Source organism: Balearica regulorum, chromosome 3, assembly GCF_011004875.1.
Source record: "Balearica regulorum gibbericeps isolate bBalReg1 chromosome 3, bBalReg1.pri, whole genome shotgun sequence".
NCBI lineage: Eukaryota > Metazoa > Chordata > Aves > Gruiformes > Gruidae > Balearica > Balearica regulorum.
Window position 1 is genome coordinate 51,143,758 of NC_046186.1, and position 22,262 is coordinate 51,166,019.

General features: G+C 36.4%; 1 protein-coding gene across 1 annotated transcript in view; it reads right to left on the reverse strand.

Annotated features, from left to right (window-relative positions):
• AK9 (adenylate kinase 9) overlaps nt 1–22,262 on the reverse strand; it is a 77,102-nt gene that overhangs the window by 49,535 nt on the left and 5,305 nt on the right. The window contains exons 4-14 of the mRNA XM_075747860.1: nt 20,025–20,077; nt 19,846–19,942; nt 15,816–15,928; nt 10,428–10,595; nt 9,601–9,726; nt 8,217–8,291; nt 6,676–6,774; nt 4,087–4,226; nt 3,821–4,001; nt 3,261–3,405; nt 528–647 (exon numbers count right to left, since the gene is read on the reverse strand). Coding sequence (XP_075603975.1) covers nt 528–647; nt 3,261–3,405; nt 3,821–4,001; nt 4,087–4,226; nt 6,676–6,774; nt 8,217–8,291; nt 9,601–9,726; nt 10,428–10,595; nt 15,816–15,928; nt 19,846–19,942; nt 20,025–20,077 — 1,317 coding nt within the window. The remainder of the gene's footprint in view (nt 1–527; nt 648–3,260; nt 3,406–3,820; nt 4,002–4,086; nt 4,227–6,675; nt 6,775–8,216; nt 8,292–9,600; nt 9,727–10,427; nt 10,596–15,815; nt 15,929–19,845; nt 19,943–20,024; nt 20,078–22,262) is intronic.

Genomic DNA, 22,262 nt, shown 5'->3' on the forward strand with positions numbered 1-22,262 from the left:
TACTATTTGTAAACTATGTAAGGCTTACAAACATATTCATTTGTTTAAATATATTTCAACAAGTTAATAAAAATTCAGCATGCTTTTAAGTTTCTCATATTCAAGTGACAAAAACTCCCACTCCTGAATTCAGATCCTCTCTTCACTTTTTTTTTTGTATGTGAATTAACACCTATTCTCCTTATCTATTAAAAAATTCTGAAACAATCTTTGCTATAAAAAGATATGTAAGTGAAAATACCAGACTTTTCATCGAAATACATGCTTAGCTCCTACAAAGGTCAGTGGGAGTTTTGCCCCTTTACATAATGTTGTATTAATGGGTTAATATCTTTCAATGACAAAATTAACCATTTCATTTTAGGTTTCTCAAAATGACAGTATCAGCAACAAGGAAAAAAAATTAAATAGTCCTGCAAGTGTAAATGAGGAAAAAAAAAATATCTTTCACTTTTTAATTTGCAAAACACACTGAAGGCATGGAATGACATGCTTAAAATAGCTAAGATTTAGTTTTTACTTTTTACTTTTTTGGATGATGGCAGATTTTATAGTATTCCCTTCTTCCAAGTTTATTCCCTCTCTGGTTTGAGTGGTTTCTTCAGAATCATCTGCTGCTTTGGCACTACTATGTTCTTGCAAGTCTCCTATAGTTATGAAATTGTATTAAATTAACAGAAACCTAGATCAGTTGAAAATCCTTTAATACAAATACTTCAACACAAAATCCATCTGATTAAACCAGCTACACGTCAGCCTTCTCTTTATCTGCAGCCTCCCAATCTGTGGAATCCCCCAACACACCTCCTAGGAGTCACAAGCACTTTTCTAGCCCTCATGAAGGCAAGACTAGTACCCATCAGCCTGTGAGACACAAATGGCTCTCTAGCAGTACCAGATTTTATATGCCTCTTTTTCCCCTTAAAAGAGATCAAAAATATAACAAAAGCCAGAAAAGAGTTAAAAAATACACAAGTCCTGAACACTTCAACAGATTTAATACCCTCCCCTGTTTTTCCCCCAAACAGAGTAATGTGGTTGATTGAGTTGGATGTCACCTGAGCACATTAACAGACTGGGACCCTCTGAGCATGTATATATTACCTTTTTAGTTTGCATCAGAAAAGTATGTTTTAAGTGAATCTCCTGATCTTCCCCATGCTTTGGTACATGTGGCAAAGCACTCTCGGAACATGCAAACTAATTGATTCCTTCCAGATGCACATTTACTATGCAGAAATCATTAAGTGTTCGGCCCATAAGATCACAATACAGCTAGTCTGAAAGTCCTCTGTGCATGATATGGATATTGAGTCCTGTCCTGGCTTTGGCTGAGATAGAGCTAATTTTCTTTCTAGTAGCCAGTATAGTGCTGCATCTTGGATTCAGTATGAGAATAATGTTGATAACGCACTAATGTTTTTAGTTGTTGCTACATAGTTGTAGTGTCTACATCAAGCCAAGGACTTTTCAGCTTCTCACGCCCTGCCAGGTGCACCAGAAGCTGGGAGAGCACAGCCAGGACAGCTGACCCAGCCTGGCCAAAGGGATATTCCCTACCATAGAATGTCATGCTCTGGATATAACTGGGGAAGCTAGCTGGGAGGCGGGATCACTGCTCAGAAACACACTGGATATCAGATTGTTTGGGTTTTTTTCCTTTCGCATGTGATGAGCAATTGCATTTGTGTATCGCTTGTATTGTTGTTGTTATTATTATTATTGTTGTTATTATTTTTATTATTGTTCTCTTCCTTTGTTATCCTATTAAACTGCCTTTATCTCAACCCATGAGGGTTTTTTTCCATTCTCCTCCCCATCCTCTTGGATGGGATGATGTGGCTGCATGGTGCTTGGTTACCTGCGGGGGCTAAACCATGACAAGTCCTTAGGACCAACTGCTTCCATCTCCTGACCTACTCTGACATAAGACAGAAACTCTGTGGACTTCAGTGGAGCTGAATAGCCTCACTGTCTATCCCTGAACTGGACTTGGGAGCACTCAGGACAGTCAGGGGGCCATTTACATAATTAAACTGATATATGTCTTTTGCATAATTTTTTAATGATTCTCTGTAATTCTCTCAAGAGGCAGAATTTACTAGGTAATTAATTAAATAATTTTGTTAGGAATAGGAAATACTTTCTGGGAGAGTTACCTCTACATCTAGATTCAAGCTTCCAAAAATATTTTATTTCCCCTTCTGAAGCTTTCTTACTTTCTATGACAATTTACATCTTTCATCTGTTTGTAGTTCTGTTTTTCAATAAAATTGCTTGAGCTCTCCAAGGTTATTAATTAGGATTAAGTTCCCACATAACTGTCCTCAAAAGTATTTACATAGCCAGGAATCTGGAACATAACACTGTTTAACGATTTTAATTTTCGTGTCATTGTTTACCATTATTTTTACTGCAACGCCAATGATTTTTGTATCACTGTGAGGTTCTATCTTTTGTAGCACCAGAGGAATATACTGACTTCTTGTGAGATATGTTTCTACGCATGAGCAAGTCAAATACAGTGATTCCTTGCTTAGCTGAATAAGGCAAAATGGCCTGATTGTCCATTTGAACCATAACTAGAGCTAACTGGAAAAGGCAGTTCCAATTCAATGGAAGATTTTCATTTCAAGAGAAATCATTTTGAAAAACACCCACAAAATTTCCTTCAAAAAGAAAATCCAAATTTTGTTTAGAAGATATTAAAAGAACATCTTATTTTTACCTTTTCAAAATATTTTCTGAATTTATCAAGCTGGAAAAACCTGGACAGCTTAAGAAGTCTAAATGTGACCAGAGTTGGAGAGTTGTGAATGTGCCATCTGAGACACCATTCATGGAAGACTGCTCCAAAGTGGAAAATCTGTTGATTGTGTATTCACATCAGCCTAGCTGACAAGCTGCTTTCTTGAAGAAAATTTCAATTTTGCAGAGATATAACTTGTCAGCAAGTCATTCAAATTGAAAGTTTCCAACCAGTATCAGTCAGAATCAATTTCTTCCTTTGGAAAAGAGCTCAGAAAATTCTTTCTTGCATACTTGTGGCCCTCAACTTCAGAGGTTTTATATATGATATCAAAAATACTGAATTCTACTCAGCTATTCCCTTCACTGCATGTTCTTTTAGTTTATATTTAATGCTCAACAACCATAACAACTTCTGTAATATTTTATAAGTCAAAGTGACAGCAATTGCTTCAGTTAAATAACCTAAAGCAAATCAGATTGCTTCAAAGACCATGGAACACTTTATTCACCTGGTTCTCTTGACTGGTTTTCTAATTCCAACCTATTTTTCACTGCTGTTATAGCCTTTTCTACTGCATCCTTTTGCACTTGCTCAATGTTTTCTTTTCTTAATTCTTCTATATGGGGTTGAATGAGTTTGGCCATATCAAGAACCTAGTGAAATGATTTGAAAAAAAAAATCACAGAAGAGAAATATAAAATCTGATCCAACTTCTATTCAATGAAATTAATTTGGAAAAGCTCTGCAAATTTCAGAAAAAAATATATATAATTCAAGTGCAGGGTTTTTTTGTGGAAAAAATAGTTTCTCACTCACATTTACATTTAATTATCTTAGATACAAAAGTTATTAATAATTTTCTTATGCTAAGACAAATAACTGACACAAATATTTGTCCTACATAGAGGGTAAATATGTATATGAATTCATTTCACTGAATTACTATTTCCTGTGTAATCCATATGTTTGCAATGTGTATGTTAGTAACTTAACAGGAGTAAGAATGTGCTTAACTGATTCCCAAGCCTCAGTTGATACCCTTGTTTCTCAAGACATTTATAAACCTACCTTTCCTTTATATTTGTCTGCAATTAGGTTACAAATAGTTGTTCTTCCAGAGAATGGAGGACCAAATACTAGTACTTTACAAGGAGGAAGTGGCATTGGTGGTAACAGGTAAGGCCGTGGATTCGACATGAATGTTTTCAATGCCTCTGGGGATGACAGTAGGTACATTTTACCTAGAAAACTTAAAACAGAAGAGAAGCTAACAGATATAGTCAGTTATCTTATAAAATAGAAATACAAATAAAAAAGTATCAAATTCTGCTAACCTGACAGCCAAGTCTGGGTTTCCCATTACAATATCACCTTCCTTTAGAGCCACAGGACATGCTTGTCCCCACCTGCTTCTACGCCATCGATATCTGTGTGCTATTAGTTTGTAAGATGACAGAACCCGGAAAAGTTCATCCTGTTTATTAAAACAGCAATAAGAGCATATGTAATTTTTGTCTGAAGCTACATATGCCTTTTTCTAAAAAGAAAAGCACATCACGCTTCTTAGAATCTTTTTAAAAAAAAATAAAATTTCAGAATTGTAGGACAATTTTAAGGAGAAACTATTTAGTTTTTCAATTTTATTTAATAAAAATAGTTTCTGTAGGCTTAATTTATTATTTTCAGAAGTTTAAAACAACAAAGAAGTACATATCAGCCATTTATTGAAGATGACAGAAAATGGCCAAAATTTCTTCTAAAGGGGATGAAGAAAGGACCACAATCTGTGTGTGGGAATAGCAAGGCCCCAATATCTGTTTTAGGCATGCATAAATGTCATGTGATAGTGTTGTCCCAAAACTGGGGATTCGTTTACCTAGTGTGCAATACACCAATATACACACAGAGCAGAGGTATTTTATTGCATATTTGCGCAGATATGGGTGTCTGTCCCAAGACAGCACCCTGAATCTACAAATCAACGGTCATTTATACACTTAATATTAACATACTCATCTTTCTAATACATATGTATTGTTATTCTATTAAATGATTGGTTTAGATTTCTTCATCTAACTTGCAAATGAGAATGCATGCTCAGTTCTTTTCTCCGCCTTTATCTTTTGAGTAGGTGGTATAATTGCGGTAGGTGGTCCATGGGTTAGTGGTCGCAATTTCCCCTGCCGGAATTACCTTTCCCCTAATTTCCTGGTACTTTTGGCAAGCCCAAATGGTTCTTCAAGGCTTGTTGGTCAAACTAGCAATTTATCAGTTATGCTTCTACTTCTTGACAATCACATGTTAATTAGTACATTGTTTGGATAAACAGTAATTAACACAGGGGTAGGACTATACAATGGTCATTCTTAGCAGCAATAGTCTTGGTTACATTTGATTTTGCTGTAACAACAGGAGTAAGTTTAATAGACCTTTTACAGAAGGTGAATAGTGAGTGAATCGAGTTTATGGTGACTCTAAATTATTCAGACTAGTACAGACAAGTGCTGGTTGTGAAGAACTGCAAAAGGACCTTCAGAATCTAGGAAGCTGGGCATTCAAATAGCAGTTTTACACAGAGCATGATGAATTGTCATTGACTCTCACTACTCAGGAATAGATCTTGGAGTTACAATACCTACTTCCATGAAAACATCTGGTAAATGCCCAAGAGCAGTCAGAAAACCAACCTGAATGTTAGGAATGTTTAGCAAAGAGAGAACAGAAGGTAAAGGTGGTTTGGGTTTTTTTATTATTGTATAAATCCTGCACTCATCTTTACCGCTATGTGCATTCTGCTGCCCTAATCTCAAAAAGTATGCAGTAGAATTGGAAGAGTTTCAGAAAAATGTAATGTGACAGATCAATCACACAAAAAGATTTACATGTAAGGAGAAATAAGATTAAGTAGACTGGAACTCTTCAGTCCAGGAACAAGACAGCTACATAAGAACAGGACAGAAATCTGAAATCATGAGTTATTAAGAGAACAGATACAGAGAACAAAACTATTTACTGACTTTTGCATATCAGCAGCTAGAGCTGACTGAGCTAAAAGTTGGCAAGTTCAACACAAAGGGAAGCAATTCTGAATATAATGTCCAACTAAGCTGCAGAACTCTGTGCCCCAAATACAGTGGATGCTAAAAGCTTACACACAGACTAGCACAAACACACAGACTAACTAAATAATAAATTCAGATGACCTCTGACAAAGAAAGTCCTTCACTTGTGAATTTGTCAGGGACTGAGAAAACAGAAGAGTGAAGAGTGTTTCACTGAAAATGTACAGTGGGGTCTCCCAGTTAAAGTACTATTCATATATTCAAAGTTTTGTTAAGAAATAGGAAAGATGACTGCAAATGAATATAGGTGAAGACATTTATGCAAAGACTTCTGGTTTTTTGTTTTATTGAAAGGACACAAATTATCATGATTCAGCAAAATTCAGCACTAACTTGTCATGTTTCTAATTAATGACAGGAAATACAACATATGTGATTTCAGCTATGCAGGATGTTGCTATATTTGTATTAGCATGCTGTTTCTCATTCAGGAAGAGAAAGTGAGCTAAGAGTCAACTGCTGAGATATTGTTATGCTTTGGGTAAAGTTTCTTTATTTTCTTGGAAGGAATTAATTCTTCCTCTATTGCTAAAAACAAACATTCTGTTCAAAATTTTATTATAATTATCTAACTTTTTTTTTTAATGACAGACCTTTTTCTTTTCATACTCTTAAGTGTATTTCAGTCCCAGAATTATCTAAAATTCACATTTCTGGAAAATCAAGGCTCAAAAAATGCCCTTATTGCATGGTAAAACAAACTGGTTGCTGTGAAACAAAGATGTTATAAGCTCACAGCAGAAAAGAAAAAATATTTTAATAATTACTACAGTCAATCACATTTTAGAAAAGCACACTTACATTTTCCAGTCCCTCCAGCATTTCTTCTTGCTGACTTTGAAGTCTAGTTATAGGAGCTCCATTTCGAACACCCAGAGATTGAAGTCGAACTACCACTGACTGAAGAGAAAATAACTCTTAGTACTAATCAAAACTGCTTTTGTAATCCAAAAGGACTCCCAATGTATTTTCAAAATTGTAACTTAGCATTTCTATAATGGCTACATATACACTAAGGCCCAGTTTCTAGCTTGGAGTCACGCTAGTTATTGAGCTGAGTTTGGTAGATACAGGCAGTGCAAAATGCTGAATCACAGCCTTTGTATCTCCTCATTATGCTGTGAATCACAAGCCTTCTAAAGGAATAGGCTGTGAAGGATTCTTTCCCACAAAGCAGTGGAAGTATTCAGATGAGCTTCAATCTGAAAAGGAGGAAAGTCTCTTTAGGAGATCAGATTATGCACACTTGGAAGTAATACCACTTTGGGTAATTTATTTAAAAAGATACTTAAACCAGATGTCTGCCAATGAGAATTAGATGATATTAAATTTAATTGAAATATTTCCTGAATGTAATCTTGCTTGAATGCAAGTGTTCTTGAAATGAAAAAGCAAATTTTGTCATGTTTGGACTAATTTCATAATAGGTCTTTGCCTTACTTATAGGTAAAATGGTTGGAATCATTACACAACTTGATTGCCTTTACTATAAATTTTCTGTTGTAATGTTCACAAACAGATCATAAATAGGGAAATTCTGTGTTCCAACTCTGCAAAATTAGTAGATTGTTCCCCGTAGGACTATACTTAGTAGTAAAGTTAAGCATGAATTGAAATACTACTTACAGAATTATAATTGATTCAATTTGTTTCAAAAAACAGAGGGGAAACTACAGGAGCAGCTCACTTCCTACATTGTTAAAGACAATCTCTCACTTCATTTTCAACCCCATACTTTAGGTTCTGACTTGAAGCAACTCTTATTTCTGAGGCAGAGGATAAGGTTATTTATCTTCAAATTTTATCATTGTATTTTTTTAATAGGGAAATGAGTTGCTATGTTATGAGATAAAAATCTACACACAAGCACTCAGCAGAATTGTTAAAAGAATGAAGTGTCTTCTATTACACTGTAAAACAACATCAAAGTTCATAAAACCTCTGTCATTATTTTAGACACTAGCACAAAATAAGACAATTCTGTAAACATATCATACTGAATTTTTTTTTTATTATTTCTCATGTTAATAATGATATTTTACACTAATACACAAAATAAAGCACTAAAACCAGAGGGATACAATACAAAGGAGTTTGTAGCCTGCCTGAAAATATTCTCATGTAACATATATGTAAGCCTGGGGGCAATGCAGTAAATTTTATAACTATTTTACTAGAGCAACAAAAGCAAGCATTTCAAAGGTCATGTTTTCTAATAGTAATTAAATGAGTTTTATACACAACTTAAAATTTTGCCAACACATTAATAAAGAAAACAATCCATAGAATTGAGAAATTGTTTTCTAGTGGAAGTTAACTAAGTTGGTGCATAGCTTACTTACTACAAAGAGATCATCTGGTTGCTGATTGCCATCCAGTTCAATAAGATATTGACAATCCTGTTCAGCCATCAAGTCCTGTTTAAGAACAAAGACATACTCATCAGCTGAGTACAGTTAACCAGATAATGACATTGGAGCTCATTCTGTTCCTATACATATCAAAGACTGGACTCCTGAGGACTTCAGCAAAACCAAGATTTGTTGCACTGATGACTTATGAGATCTTCTGGAGAGAAATTTTTATTTAGTGGTGGATAAATACAGAGAGAATTCCAAAATCGGAGTTACAATGGGTTCAGACAACAGATTAGATATCCTAACTCAAATGCAAGAGAGCTACAAAGAATCAAGATACCGTAATGTTCTGTATATGAATTCAACTTCTAATTGTAACTAATACATTCATCATTAGGGAAGCCTAAGTAAGACCTACCAACTAGTGGGACATGTTGAAAATGTTGAAGTTTGGTGTACATCCTGAAGTAATTTAATCTAAACAATTTTCCATTAGCTTGCTTACAAGAAATCCATGTGAGATTGTATAATGATTACAGATCTCCTATTTTTTGCTTTCTCCTTCACAGCAGTAACAAGGTTGTTACTTTAGCAAAGAACATTGTACCAGTTTTACACAACTTTATCTATACGTTTATCTAATCCATAGGGAAATTGAAGGGCATAAATAAACAGTAATTGTCAAGTGTGCAGCAAACATGAAGTTTTTGCAGTTGCTTGTACCAGAAGATCTAAAAAAAAAAAAAAAAGAAGAAGAAGAAAACCCCAAATTGTTGCTTTGGATCTGTTTGGGGTTTTTGTTGGTTTGGTTTTTTTGTTTTTTGGGTTTGTTTTTTGGGGGGAGGGGGCGAGGGGGAGGGGGAAGATACATAGTAAATCAAGCTTTCCTGAACACAAGGAGAAAAAAACCAATGTCACAGGATAAAGCAAACTGATGGGCTAATTATTGGGTATATAAATCTGCAGGCAATGAAGGAGATGAGGAAGGGAACTTGTTGGAGTAGAAGGTGATGAATGCAAAGAGCAGGTTTCTTACAGGATTGTATACTACAATGAACTCTGGTAATGGTGATGATACACTGGGCTCTTCAAATACTTCACTTCCTAGATTAAGGAAGCGTCTGTGTGGGCAGGTATAGTTTCACTTTTAAAACTCAAAGTGGATTACTTTCTCTTTATTCCAGAGTAGAAACAACACCTACAGATGGTAACTTTCTATCACTGATTTCAGAACTTAGGGATATGTTGTAGGATGCCTTGTGCCCACCTCCATACAATAAATCTCAAACTTTAAAAAAAAAAGAAAATAGTACAAGATATTTTACAAGTCTTTTGTTATGCATAATCATATTATTTTGCTTTTTCTTACTTCTAAAGGATGAAGCATTATATCCTTATATGTTCCAACTCTTTCTTCTGCATTTTCAAGAATATCTTCAGGTCTCTGCACTAATTGATGCAAAAATTCTGACATCATAAGTGGATCTTCTGCAGTCTGCAGAATGAAAAGTTAAATATTTCAAGAAACAGAAATAAAATAATATACTAAACTAATTTTTGTCTTTACTCAAAGGTAAATAAAGGAGCTTTCCAGAGTATTGCCATGAGTATTAGCCCAGTGATTGCTGACCGTGATCCTATCCTGATGAAGTGTAGTTTTTGCAAACTGAAAGGAAGGTGCCTAGAACTTGTATTGATAAGTCTCTGGCCAGCATTATAAACCAGAACAATTCAACTTGAATTAAAAATTAATACCTTTATGAGAAAAAAAAGAAAGAAAATCCATTTCTAGTAGTATAATACCAAAACCAATAAATAAACTAGTATCCTGCAAATACTAGTAAAACTTGCTATAATAAACAAAAATTAAGAAATCTTTTATTTGCTTAGAGGAAGAAACAGACAATATGGAGTTGCCATTCTCCTGATACACCCTTTTAACTTATGGCAAGAAACAGTTCAGTGATTTCTGAGTTAGAGACTGAATCCAGGTTTTGCTACACAATAATCACCATTTGCTGTCATTTAAATCTACCATTTAAGTATTATCCTATGAAGCAGAACAGAAACTGAATTAAGATTAGAGTTCAGCAAAATTAATTCATAATTTAGTATGGTGATATTTTAGAATATTGAAATTTGTTCTGCTTTGTACATTATAATACTTTGCACTGTTTAGAAATTAGCAATATTTACCTCTTCTTGCTGCTCTTCATCTTCTTCATTCTCGTCTTCATGCTTATCTTTCTCTTTCTTATGCTTTTCAGTAACATTAGGATCCCACTGGTTCCTCTGATATACCTGCCCTGAATCAGGGTGTTGCCTTTGTCCTGATATTCTTTGGCATAAGTCATAGTCTGAACACTAGCAAGGAATAATTAAAAGGAAACAATGTGTTTATTGTACTGCTATAATAATATTTTTTTTTCCTGAAACTGCAGAATGAGGGGTAGGAGTCTAGCAAATATTTGAATTCATAAACTTCTTTTCCAATACCATTCTCAAAAGCAGCAAATCCTAAAGCAAGACTTAAACACACAGTTTTTTCCCCATCAGCATTTTACATTCCATATCAGGAGCGTACCCACTACTTCAGCACATTTTACCTTGTACTATAACAAATGTAAGAATAGTTTATGCATAAAAGTATTTTGCAGACAAGCTTGTGATTGCTCTTGCAATTAATTCTAAAGCAGTTTGGACTTGAGCAAGAGGTCTCAGTTGACTGCAGGTTAGCAAATGTGATGTCCATCTAAAAGAAGGGCCGGAAGGAGGATCCAGGAAACTATCATCTGGCCTGTCAGTCAGACCTCAGTGCCGGGGAAGGTTGTGGAGCAGATCATCGTGAGTGCCATCATGCGGCACATACAGGATAAGGTGATCAGGCCCAATCGGTATGAGTTCATGAAAGGCAGGTCCTGCTTGACTAAACGGATCTAATCTCCTTCTGTGACAAGGTGACCTGCTTAGTAGATGAGGGAAAGGCTGTGGATGTTGTCTACCTGGACTTTAGTGAAGCCTTTGACACCATTTCCCACAGCATTCTCCTGGAGAAACTGGCTGCTCATGGCTTGGACAGATGTACTCTTTGCTGGGTAAAAAACTGGCTGGATGGCCAGGCCCAAAGAGTTGTGGTGAATGGGGTTACATCCAGTTGGTGGCTGATCATAAGTGGTGTTCCCCAGGGCTCAGTACTGGGGCCAGTTCTGTTTAATATATTTATCAATGATCTGGACGAGGGGATTGAGTGCATCCTCAGTAAGTTTGCAGATGACACCAAGTTGGGCGGGAGTCCTGATCTGCCTGAAGGGTCGGAAGGCTCTACAGAGGGATCTGGACAGGTTGGATCGATGGGCTAAGGTCAACTGGATGAGATTCAACAAGGCTCAGTGCCAGGTCCCACACCTGGGTCACAACAATCCCATGCAACGCTACGGGCTTGGGGAAGAGTGGCTGGAAAGCTGCCTGGTGGAAAAGGACCTGGGGGTGTTGGTTGACAGCTGGCTGAATATGAGCCAGCAGTGTGCCCAAGTGGCCAAGAAGGCCAACAGCATCCTGGCTTGTATCAGCAATAGTGTGGCCAGCAGGACTAGGGAAGTGACCGTCCCCCTGTACTCAGCACTGGTGAGGCCACACCTCGAGTACTGTGTGCAGTTTTGGGCCCCTGTATTGGGTCTGGCTGAGATGGAGTTAATTCTCCCCACAGCAGCCCTCATAGTGCTGTGTATTGGCAGCTAGCAAGGTGTTGATAACACATCAATGTTCTGGCTGCTACTGAGCAGTGCCAGCACACATCAAGGCTGTCTCTCCAACATTTGTTTCCCCACCCCCTCAGCAGCAGGCTGGGGGTGGGCAAGATCTTGGGAGGCGACACAGCCAGGACAGCTGACCCAAACTGACCAAAGGAATATTCCACACCATATGACATCTGCTCAGCAATAAGAAACTGAGAGATAGGGTGAGGAACAGGGTGGGAGCATTCAGTTTTTTTACAATGTTTGTCTTCTGGGGTAAGGAGTACGCATACTGAAGCCCTGCTTCCCAGGAAGTGGCTGGACATCACCTGCTGATGGGAAGTAGAGAATAATCTTTTGCTTTTTGCTTTGCTTCCATGCACGGCCTTTTGCTTTAGCTACATTAAACTGCCTTTATCTTGACCCACGAGTTTGGGGTTGTTTTTTCCATCTTATTTTCTCCCCTCCCTGCCTTGCTCAGGAGGGGAGTGATAGAGCGGCTTGGTGGACACCTGGCGTCCAGCCAAGGGTAAACCACCACAGCACCTCACTACAAGAAAGACACTGCGGTGCTGGAGTGTGCCCAAAGAAGGGCAACAAAGCTGGTGAAGGGTCTAGAGCACAAGTCTTATGGGGAGCAGCTGAGTGAACTGGGGTTGTTCAGCCTGGAGAAAAGAAGGCTGAGGGGAGATCTTATCACTGTCCACAACTGCCTGAAAGGAGGTTGTAGCCAGGTGGGTGTGGGTCTCTTCTCTCAGGTAACAAGCAATAGGACAAGAAGACCTCCCCCTCAACTTGCGCCAGAGGAGGATTACATTGGATATTAGGAACAATTTCTTCACCCAAAGAAGGTTGTCAAGCCTTGGACCAGGCTGCCCAGGGAAGTGGTGGAGCCACCATCCCTGGAAGTATTTAAAAGATGTGTAGATGTAGTGCTTAGGGACATGGTTTAGTCATGGACTTGGCAGTTAGGTTTACAGCTGGACTCGATGATCCTACAGGTCTTTTCAAACTTAAATGATTCTATGATTCTAAGATTAAGTAATTTTAATTCTGACCTCTCAGAGCTCTACTGTTACCCAAGAGCATAGTGCCATTGTCTCAGAGGCTAAAGGAGTTCAGCAGTTTGGAGCTCTGGAGGAGTAAGCAATGGTCTTTCCATAAAACCCCCTGCAGACAGAAATTTCGTTTAACATTAAACACAGATAAATCTGGATGTGGTCTGTGGTGGTAAAATTATTAATATTTAAGATTTGAGAAGTCTGGCTAAGAAGTTTATTCTAACTAAAAGAACATTCCTTTCAACTGAAAGCTAAGATGACTTGATCTTAAAGGTCTTTTCCAACCTAAATGATTCTATGATTGTAACAGTCTGTGACTGTTTTTACTTCCCCACTTCTGAGCTAAGACAATACTGGGTGTGCCACTCCTATAGGCTCCACCAAGACCCTTCTTTCTACATTATCTCATTATATTGTGTTTGATTCCCTCTTAGAATTGTGGCTGTTAGCAAGCTACTTAAGGAGTCCATCCATTGCAGGGCTGGATACCTGACTTTGTTAACACTGAAAGGATTGGTTTTCCTCGTGTCTTTTTTTTTTTTTTTTTTTTTTTTTTCTGAAACAAAAAGCTAGTTGGGTCTCTGCAATCACTTAGCAGAGAACAGGGAACCAGAAGGGGAGATGCTGTCTGAATGTTTGCTCACTATGATCATAGTTAATAAAGCTTCTGTCTGACCTGTCCTAAATTGTACTTGCATTAATATGCACTTGGAGTCCCTGGATCTCTGACAGGTCTTAAGATGGACATCTTATAATTCTAATGTGGAATTGGGGGAGGGGCAAAGCAAACAATAAATAATCATTCTTCCTTTCTAAATCACTAACATTTACCCTTCAAACACATACAAAAAACCTGAGATAACAAGAAAATATTGTAGTTGTTAACATCAAATTGTTACAGAAACAGAGAATTGATTTCTACAGAAAAAACAGAGCTTTTGAGATCACAGTGCTAGCAATAGGCACACTACACTCATTTCCTGAGGTATCTCTTGAAGTATTACAATACTTTAGGATATTTCTATATTTCTATGGTGAGTCATACAGCTGATATGAATACTATATGACATAGCACATTTTGAAATAGGGGAGGAGGAATTTGATCAGATATGGTTCTTTTTTCAAAGGTGCATCTTCTGTCCTTTTTCTTGGAGACACAAAATTTTTCTAAATTGTTCTGCTCATATCAGTATTTCATTATTCCCAGCATTATCTAGAATCTCCCTTCTTCCTTCATTTTTGATATAATGAAAATGGTTATAATTCTCCCATATCTTTGAAAACAGCTTGAACCCACTGAAATCAAAGGCAAAATTATTCATTTGACTTTGGGGCAAGGATTTTTAATGAGCATTCAGTCTCAGTCTTCTTCCCAGAGGAAAAGATGATGCAACTACATGAAGTCAAGAATTCTGTTTTCTTTCTAGTGTAGTAAGTGTCACTCTTCTATTTGTACTGTTGCACATGGAATAACATATGTTCTCAAGAACTGGGATTTCTCACTATCTGGTGTTAAAACAAAGACTGACTTTCACTAGCTGAAAAAATCAAAACTGCTTGAAAAGCAGCACAAAAATATGTTTCTCTGATGTTTTAACATCTTTCCATGAGCATAGAAAAAAAAAAGGTTTGAAGTAGGCATTCACAAATTGTCATAATGCATGGTCAAACAAATTAAGTCTCAAAAGTACGGAATTAAAACAAACATGGATTTAAATCTGGCAAAGTGATAGACTAGGTCCACGCACTGAAGTTTAGTATCTGACAAACCACATAGATATGACAACTGCAATAAAAATCCCAATGAGAATGGAGCATAACACCAGAGGCTGATTATTCATAGTTGTCTCAGCAGCTCATTCTGCACATTCAGAGTAAAAGACAGAAATAACCGAGCTGATAATAAATAAAACATTGCAAGGAGAAGGGCCTGAATCCTTATTCATGATTATACATGCTGTTACTTTGTCTGCATGGAGTCTGGCAAAGTTTGGCATGGGCCAGCTAGTGTTCTCCCCGGTGAATAGCTGGGCACAATCTAGAGAGTGGCACAGGCCCAGGGCCTTTCCCAGCGGGCAGTTTGGACACCACCACCCCATTCTGACTAACAAGACAGGTCAGCTGTGTTCTGCCAAACCAGTGGCCTGATGTCTGAAGAGTTTCTCTTGCCTTGTTTTATTTTCTAATATAGATGTAGCCAGCAAGTCTATTCTTTTAAGTTACATTGAGAAAATCCTCTTAATCTTACACTAACAGTAATTTATGTTTCTCTGGCTATATGAGTGCCACTTTTGTAAAGTACATGGTATGTCACATTACTGCTCATGAAGAAATTGAGATTTGTAAATGAAATGAGTTAATAATAACTAAGAAACAGATTCACAATTAGTGAGTAAAAAAAATACAATTTGCTTTCTAACTTCCATATGTGAAAAGTCTCTTCCTGAAATACATGAATGGCAGATGTACATGTATCCAAAATCCCATAATAATCCTGTTATTCAAAGGTGGGTTTTTTTCTTGAAAACCTGTATCTTCTAATTGGTAGAGGTGCAAAGACTGTAACTGCTACTGAAGTTTTAGGAAATATTCATTATGTTACAAGAACAATGCTTGTAATGGAACAAACTAGCGCCATTCCATTCCAATATAATATAGAACAATTTATTATTCCTCAATAAATACTATACTCAAATGTACAGGGGAAAATATTATCTTTTGACTTATGCAGCATATGAGTCTACTAATATTTAGGAAAATGACTAGCAACTTACTGAAGATGACATTACCTTAATGTTAATCAGGAAATCCGGTTTTAATTTTAGATTCTTTATTTTCTCTATTTGCTGTGAAACAGTCATGTATTCCTCTGAGAGAGAAGGAAATCCACTGAGAACATAACCTGCCAAATACATTTTAATAAATATATCTTTTAGAAGGTTATATCAAATATAGGACTAGTTATACTCATCTCCTTTAAACAATATATCTATTTAGCGGGGCAATTTTAAACCATGTACATGACAAAACACTATTAAAAAAATTGTGCACCCATGTCTACTTCAATGAAATACAGACAAAAAAAGTGTTTTCAACTTGATATTGGACTCTCAAGGTTTAACTCAGTTAAGAAACATAAGAAATATCTAGACATTAAAGATCATACTCAGACCACCTGCTTCATGTGCCTAGCTCAAGTATTGTAGTGCCTAAAAAGTAACAACCTATAGTGACCATTTTTGCCACTAAAAGACTTTGTAAAAGGCGTTACAAAAAGTAGCCACTCTGTGATACAAAGCATTCAAACTAGGAGTCTAGGCTTTTTATACAATTTTTAAAGGTCTTTGCTTCTATGGACAATAAAGGGAGCTTGAACATCTCTCTGGGATACATCGTGCTCCTGCATGTGAAATCCTCTCAAAAGGAGGCACCATGCACACAGCATGCATACTGAGGCACCTAACTTGGTAAGCAGCCATTCACTCAGGATTCACAATGCTGAGTCCTCTTTGGCACACAGACTATATATGACAAGTATGGTGGCGATACTACCTTTTTCTTAGTATTAGAGTACTCAGCCCCACAGGTGAACTCATGGCTTCAGGTTCCTAGGAGAGTACTGCAACTACTAATGGCTGCATGCAGTGTAGTAAGAACTACTGTATAGCAAGGAACTCTATATTCATGAGGCCAGAATGAGAGAATAAACAGGAATCAGGTGGATTTTTTTAGCCTAAGAATGAGAATATTCTCTTAGAGAAATGGTGCATGCTCCAAATGCTTAGAATTTTATGTGATAACATTTAAATTAAAGTCTATGCAGCAGAAAAACATAGCAGCGGTCTTTGCAAGAGGTATTATGACTGAAGATTCCTCCTTCTTTGGGGAGCTACTATCCATAGATGCAAAATTTATAGAAAAGGATAAACAAGAGAGAGCATAATGTATAGTCATTCCTCTAGGGAATGAAAATCTTGGATTCTAAGTTCTTGATACCTTTAGAGAATTTTAACAGGTAGTGAGATGTGGGGAGTCTGCACAGCCTTTGCTCATCAACACATCCCAGATAACAACTAATGAGAGAGGCATGGGAGTGTAACATGGGAAAAGGTTATTCCAAACTGTTTGTTCTCTGGGAGAGTGTTTGCCTCAAAACCGATAATCTTGTGAGGAGACTAACAATGATGAAGTTTACCTAAGGCAACCATCAGCCAGAACAATAGTAACCAGGGGATTACCAAGAAACTTTTGAGGAGAGAAGGAGCCATGTTGAAAAGAAGCATTAAAATTTGTGCTCGAGGGAAGAGACCTTAGAGTGAGAAGAAGGTAAAAGAACAGCGGCCAAACCAGGTTTAAAGTGTCAGCACTACAACCTTCTGCCTAGGCCTGGCAGAGCAGCGTCCCTGTTGGATGCTACGAGTAACCTGCGTTTCAACTACTGGACTGACAGAACAGGCTTAAACACACAGCGACCCACACCTCGAGTATGTGTATGTGAGCTCACACCTTGAGTATGTGTATGTGAGCTCACAGGGAGCTTTCTCACTGGTGTGTGGATTAGTAGGCTGTAGGAAATGGCACACACAGACAGAGCTAGAGCACTCACATTTCCAACAGAAAATGTGCTTAAATAGGTGAACATGCATTCTCAGAAAAGGGAATGTGTGCTTGTAACTTCCACCCATCTTCAAGAGAGGTTTTGCATACATAACCATGCAAGTTTGAGTATACTCTTTGAATTAGTTTTAGGAGGCTGTTTAGAAATCTGTAGGTGTTTATTAATATTAGGCAAGTGCTTAATACTGTGGTTTGTTTGTTGTGTGGCTGATACTGAACCTCTTCACTGACTGCCAGTTCACTGATTGCCAGTTAATTACTTGCCATTAATAAATCAATAAACAACTTTGGTCCTGATTTGATTTAAATCACGCTAATTGAGCAGTTATCCCCTGTGATAATGACATAGATTTTTCCTTTGCAAATATTATTTAGCTTAACATGATAGGAATTTCTGATTGTTTTCTTGATTTAAAAAAAAAAAAAAAGCAAGCATATCAGCTACATAGAGGTTATAATTCTGTATTTTCTAACCTACAATGCCCTAAAATACAACTATCCTTGTTATTTTCCAATCCTTCAGTGCCCATGTTATTTTAAAGAGAGATACTGCTTATTTCAAGAAATAGCTTAGAAGCTTCATATCTGACCGCTTTCAGAAGTAAAAAAATAAGTTTTTAGTGAATTACAATTTTTAAATATTATGATTTGTTTTAGCACTTCTGAATAGCTCTGACACATCAGTCCCCAAGATAATATGTGTTTATTATTTAAGTCAGAAGAATATAATTGAAAATAATTTGTTATTATGTGTACTGTTTAGAAACTTGTATTTTACAATGTTAAAATTTACAAGTAAAAAACTCAGCCTCTCATACAACAATGTTTCTAAAATCTTTAATGAATAATTAATAGCCAATTGACTGATTAGTTCCTGCTGAAAGCCTTGCAAGGCTTTCCAAGGATTATATTAAGATAGTTGCTAAACAAAAAGTGATTAGAACTAGAAAATACTGCACAAAAATTGCTTTTGGAGACAAATTCTGGTTGGTAGGAAAAAATAGTGAGGATTCTACTCATTGCTGCTTTGGGGCATCTGTAACATAGAAAATGGTTTGGCTACAAGAACCAAACTTTTATCAACTTTATATAGTCATGTTTACAGTCTCTAGGATCTCTGTGGTCCTCTGTGATACACACATCTTAGTCATTCATCATCAGACTGACTCCAAGAGGGGAAATCAGATAAAAGCCTGAAGAGATGTCTGTGTTACTAAAGTCCTGCCATATGGATTAAGAGATTGGTATTTCTGCTGCTAATTCCCTCAATTTTTTGTGTCCTCATCATCTCCTTCTTTCATTTCTTTCCTATTTCTCTGTCTTTTGCCTACTGTTTTAAAAGCCTGGTTTCACCAGTTAAGGCTGCATCTTTTGCAAAAGTGTTCAGTCTTGGACAAGAGAAGGAACAAAAACTATTGCAACTGAAAGCTTATAGAAGCATGCTGGTTTTTCAGAGCAGTAGAAACGTAACATTTTCTTGGCACTATACCTGTCTCTCTCCTATAATAGAAATTACAAATACAGTTCAGCGCCAGAAAAAGAGACTACATTTTATTTTACTTTCTTTCAACTTAGCAATATATTTGTTTTCTCTTCAGGAAAGTGGGTTCAGAGTCTAGCAAGATCTGCAGCACTAGTCTTAACAGCCTCAATTAACATAATCTTTCCTCAAAAAGAAGTATTACTACTACCAATACTATTCTCATCTAACTTCCTCTCAGTGACAAAATGCAAATGGAATAAACAATGTTGTAAGAACAAGTAATGACTGTAATACTTTGCATTTTAAATAATGTTTTCCTTGTTTTTCATTATTTTAAATGTTTAAAGTATTTTTGCTGGTGGTTTAGTTGATGATGATGTTGTTATAGAAGTATTCAAGCAAAAACCATCTGTATTTTAATCCTAAAACTTTTCTAGCCAGATAATATTGTCAAATGAGTCTCATAACAACCGTTACCATTTGGGGCAAATTCATTTTCTCAAAATTAACACAACATAGGATTGGTGTGACACTTTCTGATCTCCCATATTGTTAAGTTAATCCCTAAATACACTCTCAGTTTACGGACATTCCACAACCCCATGAGCACAACAAAAGATGCTACCATCTAATACAAAATAAATTATATTTAAGCAGTAATGGATGCAAAGTGTGTCAAAATTATAGCTAGCTCATTGTAAGAATATAAATATACTTACCAAAATGAGCAACTTCTGGTGACTCAATCTTTTTCAGAATCATTTCTGTAACCAGTTCTTCAGAAATACTTTGACCTTTAAAAAGCAATTCTTGACACTAAGGCAAAATGCAAAACATAGTCTTATATAATGTGTTGGCCAAGAATATGACAAAACTTACTAGAAGATTAGACCTTTACCTTGAGCCCATATTCTGTTTCTTCATTAATATTCATTTGAATTACTTCCAAAGCTGAGAAAGCACATCAGACAGAATAAAATTAAAATAATTAATAAAAAAGATTTTATATACAGACATGTACATGCAGAGATACATACATTCACACACACACATATGTGTATGTACGTGTGCTCCAAGCAACTAGACTGCTTTTGAATGAACAGTCATTATATTTAGAGCCATTATTATATTTTGTCCATCCAGAACTTGGTGCCTTCTGGCAATGTCTGGGTAGCAGTTTTTCCTTGCAATTTAGCCCTATACATACTACAGACAAATGCACAACATCAGCTGTGCAGGATTATTTTAACTACTGATATATATCAAATTGGCATTACTGCTGTGTAATTCAGAGATGAGTATTTGAGCTCAAACACTTCCCAAATTTTAAAAGCAAGTTTTAGAAAAAACTGTTTAGACACACAAAAACAGTCGTGTGTCTAAAGGGCTTTTAAAAAAGGGCTTTAAGGGTTTTTCAAAAAGCCCTTAAAAACATACTACTTATATAGTCTAATTATCTAAAATTAAATAAATACTAAATTTGACACCCATCAAATTCAAAGTCCTGACCTCTGTGGACAGTGACATCATAGTAGAATGATCCTGGAAGTCTTTCACACTTCTATACCATTGAAATAAGCAGACACAAAAGTATTCAAGAATGACCCTTAAGGCTACACCTGTATTATTAATAAATCAGACCAGGGAAAGGTCCTGAAGCCAGGTGGCTCGTGCCTATACAGCTAAAATCTTTCTTCCCAGAACATAGTGGCTGTTTTCTAACTGCTCCTACTAGTAATGATGACTGTCATGCATACTATCTTTCATACTATGAATGGGTGTTTGGGAGAGCATTATTTGCCATGGGCCCAAACAACACAGACAACTGAAAGTCAGCACTGTACATGTACCCTGGCCTTGTTTTATTTATGAGTATTGACCTAATTATTGGATAAATGGATAGAAAGTATTTTGTCAAGTTAAAAAGACTGAAAATTTTTCCTATTTAAAAATTCTCTAACTTTGATTCTTTTTTAAAAATAAATAACAAAGCACAAGACAGATATTGACACATTGAAGTGAGTCCAGTGGAGGACACCAAGGTGATGAAAAGTGTTGAGTGTACTAGGAAAAGCCAAAAGAACTGGCCTTGTTCAGCCTGGAGAAGACAACTCTTATTGCTGTCTAAAACTACTTAATGGGAAGGCACAAAGACAGAACCACTGTCTTCACAGAAGTGCAGACAGGATAGGAAGCAACAAACACAAATAGGAACATGAAAAATTCCAATGGGGTAATTAGGAAGCAATTTTTCATCATGAAGGTGGTCAAACATTGAAAAGTGTTGCCCAGAGAGGTGGTGGAGTTTCCATCCGTGGAGATATTCCAGACTCAACTGGACATAGCCCTGAGCAACCTTCTCTAGTTGACCCTGCTTTGAGTGGAAAGTTGGACTCAATGACCTCTGAAGGTCCTTCCTGAGCTATATTATTCATGTTTCTGTATGTTGAATTTCTTTGTTTCTTTCTTTTTTGATGTGGAAAATGAAAAAAAAAAACCATGGAACAACCACCTATTAGCAGAAGTTGAAGGAAAGTGTGTGTGTATCCACATATGTGGGTATACTAGACAAAAGAAGATTAAAAGAAATATCATGAGAAGAAAATAATAATTCTTTGAATCTACTAGAAATAAGGCATAAAAATGCAGTAAGTGAGATTTACATCAATCATTAAAAAAACCTTTCTAATGGCAAAGACTGTGTTACAGAGATAGACTGCTTAGAGATTTTTAAAAACAAATTTGATAGATATTTGTCAGTAATGGTTTAAATACATTCAAACAGTGTGGATTGGCTTAAATACATTCCTAAGGTCCCTTCAGATTTTGGTCTGATCTATGTTTTGGACCAGGTATTAATTTTTTGTTAGGCAATCCTATGAATTAAGAATTCTATATTTACATGAGTCAAAACCCCATTTTATTAAAACTGAATTTTACCATATTATAATCCCAAATCTTCCATATAAGATAAAGATACTTCATTTGATAAATGAATATATCCTGTGTATTCACAGCAATATGAAGTATTACACCGTCCACTAAGGGAGCTTTTATTAGGAAAATAAAAAATACCAGGAGGCACATTCAAAAGAAAAAGTGTGATGCAAATCGATACGTAAATAGTTCATAATCA